Source organism: Pundamilia nyererei, unplaced genomic scaffold (assembly GCF_000239375.1).
Source record: "Pundamilia nyererei isolate P.nyererei 1_Seehausen unplaced genomic scaffold, PunNye1.0 scaffold00027, whole genome shotgun sequence".
Classification (NCBI taxonomy): Eukaryota; Metazoa; Chordata; class Actinopteri; order Cichliformes; family Cichlidae; genus Pundamilia; species Pundamilia nyererei.
In genome coordinates this window covers 1867126-1869125 of record NW_005187428.1, presented here as the reverse complement: position 1 = coordinate 1869125, position 2000 = coordinate 1867126, and the positions used below count along the sequence as shown (strand labels likewise).

The window sequence follows — 2000 nt, the reverse complement described above, 5'->3', positions numbered from 1 at the left end:
TCTATCTATCTATCTATCTATCTATCTATCTATCTATCTATCTATCTATCTATCTATCTATATCTATCTATCTATCTATCTATCTATATATATATATATATATATATATGAAATATAGCCACGGTTACAGCACAAAACATTTTACTCATCTCCTACAAAAGTGTCAAACCTAACAAACCCAAAACGCAGCTTCCTTCGCACATCAAAAAGCAACATTCATGCTAATATAGCGATGATGTTCTATTTTTTTTTTCTCCTGAGAAAATTGAACATTTCTCACGTGCTAAAATGAGACATACAGGCTGTGCTGTGTGAGAACTCCTAAAACTATTAAACGTCTCAGAACATCAAAGTGCAGTTTGCTTGACAATGTGCAGCAAATAATGACATCAACGGAGATTGTGGCTGGCAAATGTTTTTCTGAAAAAGCTAATTGCAACAAAGTTATATCAGGGTGTTACAAAAAAAAATACTGCAGTAACGTAAACAAAGGGATTAAGGCAACGCAGTCTGTAATGTAACTGTAAATATCCATTACACCCACAGATGCAAAGGACATAAAAGGCATAGATGATTTGTGTGCAATTCACAGCTCGAAATAGGAGAAAACAAAAACGGTGCGTGACTGCCCCCTGTTGTTTGTACTGCATAAAATCATCTATTCATTTAATTAAACAATTCTGTCAAACACAAACTACTCATCTTAAGACTTGTTGTTTTACAAGGACATAAATTACTAATTTAAAGCACAAATTTCATAAACAGTTTACATCAACTGTCACCATTGGAGCTCACTTCAAAATGTGGCATGCTGAAGAAAATAAAATTAAATAAATGAACGAATGATTGAGATCATTCAGCCTCTGCGTTTTGCTTTTTACGGTGGTTTTCTGTTGCTAATCACACTCTGCTTTGGTCCTGTGGAGCTGGAGAGGAGGCACCTAAACCGGCAGAACCGTGCTCGGGCCAGTAGGAGGCTTCGTGCTGCAGAGGAGTACGGCGAGGGAAAAAGGTGTGCTGGAAGTCGTAGTTGAGCAGGCAGCTGATGGAAGCCATGTAGATGTCAGCGAAGCGCGAGAGTCGGCGTGAGAAGTAAGTGGGGTTGTGGTATGTTCGAAAGAGACTTCCAAACTGAGCATTGAAGATGTCCTTGGTATGAGGCCTGTAATATATGAAAACACAACCATCGAGATATGGTTAGATCGATTCCACAATATCTCTAAAAATTATCCAAAATGGTTTTAGATAAATAAAACATTTTGTTATTACTTCATGGCTTCTCTTTCTTTGATCCACTGCTCGACCACAGCTCGAGACGTTGGATCCCTGTGCACCTGTTAGAGAGCAGTGCATAAATGTGAACCAAAAAAACTTTAAGAATGAAATTAAAGTTTATAAAGTACAATAACAATAATAATACAAATAAAAGACTAAGAGGACGGATGATATACTAGGTTTCTGACCTGCATCTGTTCAATAAGTCCAGTCAGTGACTGTAACCAGGTCATCATGTGGACGTACTCTGGTGTATTCATGATCTTAATCTCCTTCCTCAGCTCAGGAATGATGGCACCCGTCCTCCAGCCATGTTTCAGTGTTAGATCCTGTTGAACAAAAGATCAGTAGATCCATCTTCATGATCATGATAGGCCAATAATTTAGAAATATACTCCTTCAGTCTGGGGCTTGAGCCGTGAATCTTTAGCACAGGGTATGGAGGAAATAAATCATTTGAGTCTGTCCTGTGCTCCTCCATCACTGTCTGGTATGGTGCAGCCACTAAACAGGACAGGAGCAGACTGCAGCGGACTGTACGGGCAGCAGAAAGGATCATCGGTGGCCCCCCTGCCCTCCATCCAGGATCTGTACCTCTCAAGAATCAGGAAACGGGCAGGGAAAATCATCACAGACCCCTCACACCCTGGACACAGACTTTTTGATCTGCTGCCCTCTGGCAGACGGTACAGAAGCCTGCAGACCAGGACCACCCGACATAGGAA

General features: G+C 40.5%; 1 protein-coding gene across 1 annotated transcript in view; it reads right to left on the bottom strand.

Moving 5' to 3' along the window:
- Nucleotides 1-124: 124 nt before the first annotated feature.
- The window catches only part of nt5dc3 (5'-nucleotidase domain containing 3), a 10309-nt gene continuing 8433 nt past the window's right edge, over nucleotides 125-2000 (bottom strand). Inside the window, exons 12-14 of the mRNA XM_005728080.1 lie at nucleotides 1464-1604; nucleotides 1270-1334; nucleotides 125-1162 (exon numbers count right to left, since the gene is read on the bottom strand). Of these exons, the coding sequence (XP_005728137.1) occupies nucleotides 901-1162; nucleotides 1270-1334; nucleotides 1464-1604 (468 nt within the window). The 3' untranslated portion in view covers nucleotides 125-900. The remainder of the gene's footprint in view (nucleotides 1163-1269; nucleotides 1335-1463; nucleotides 1605-2000) is intronic.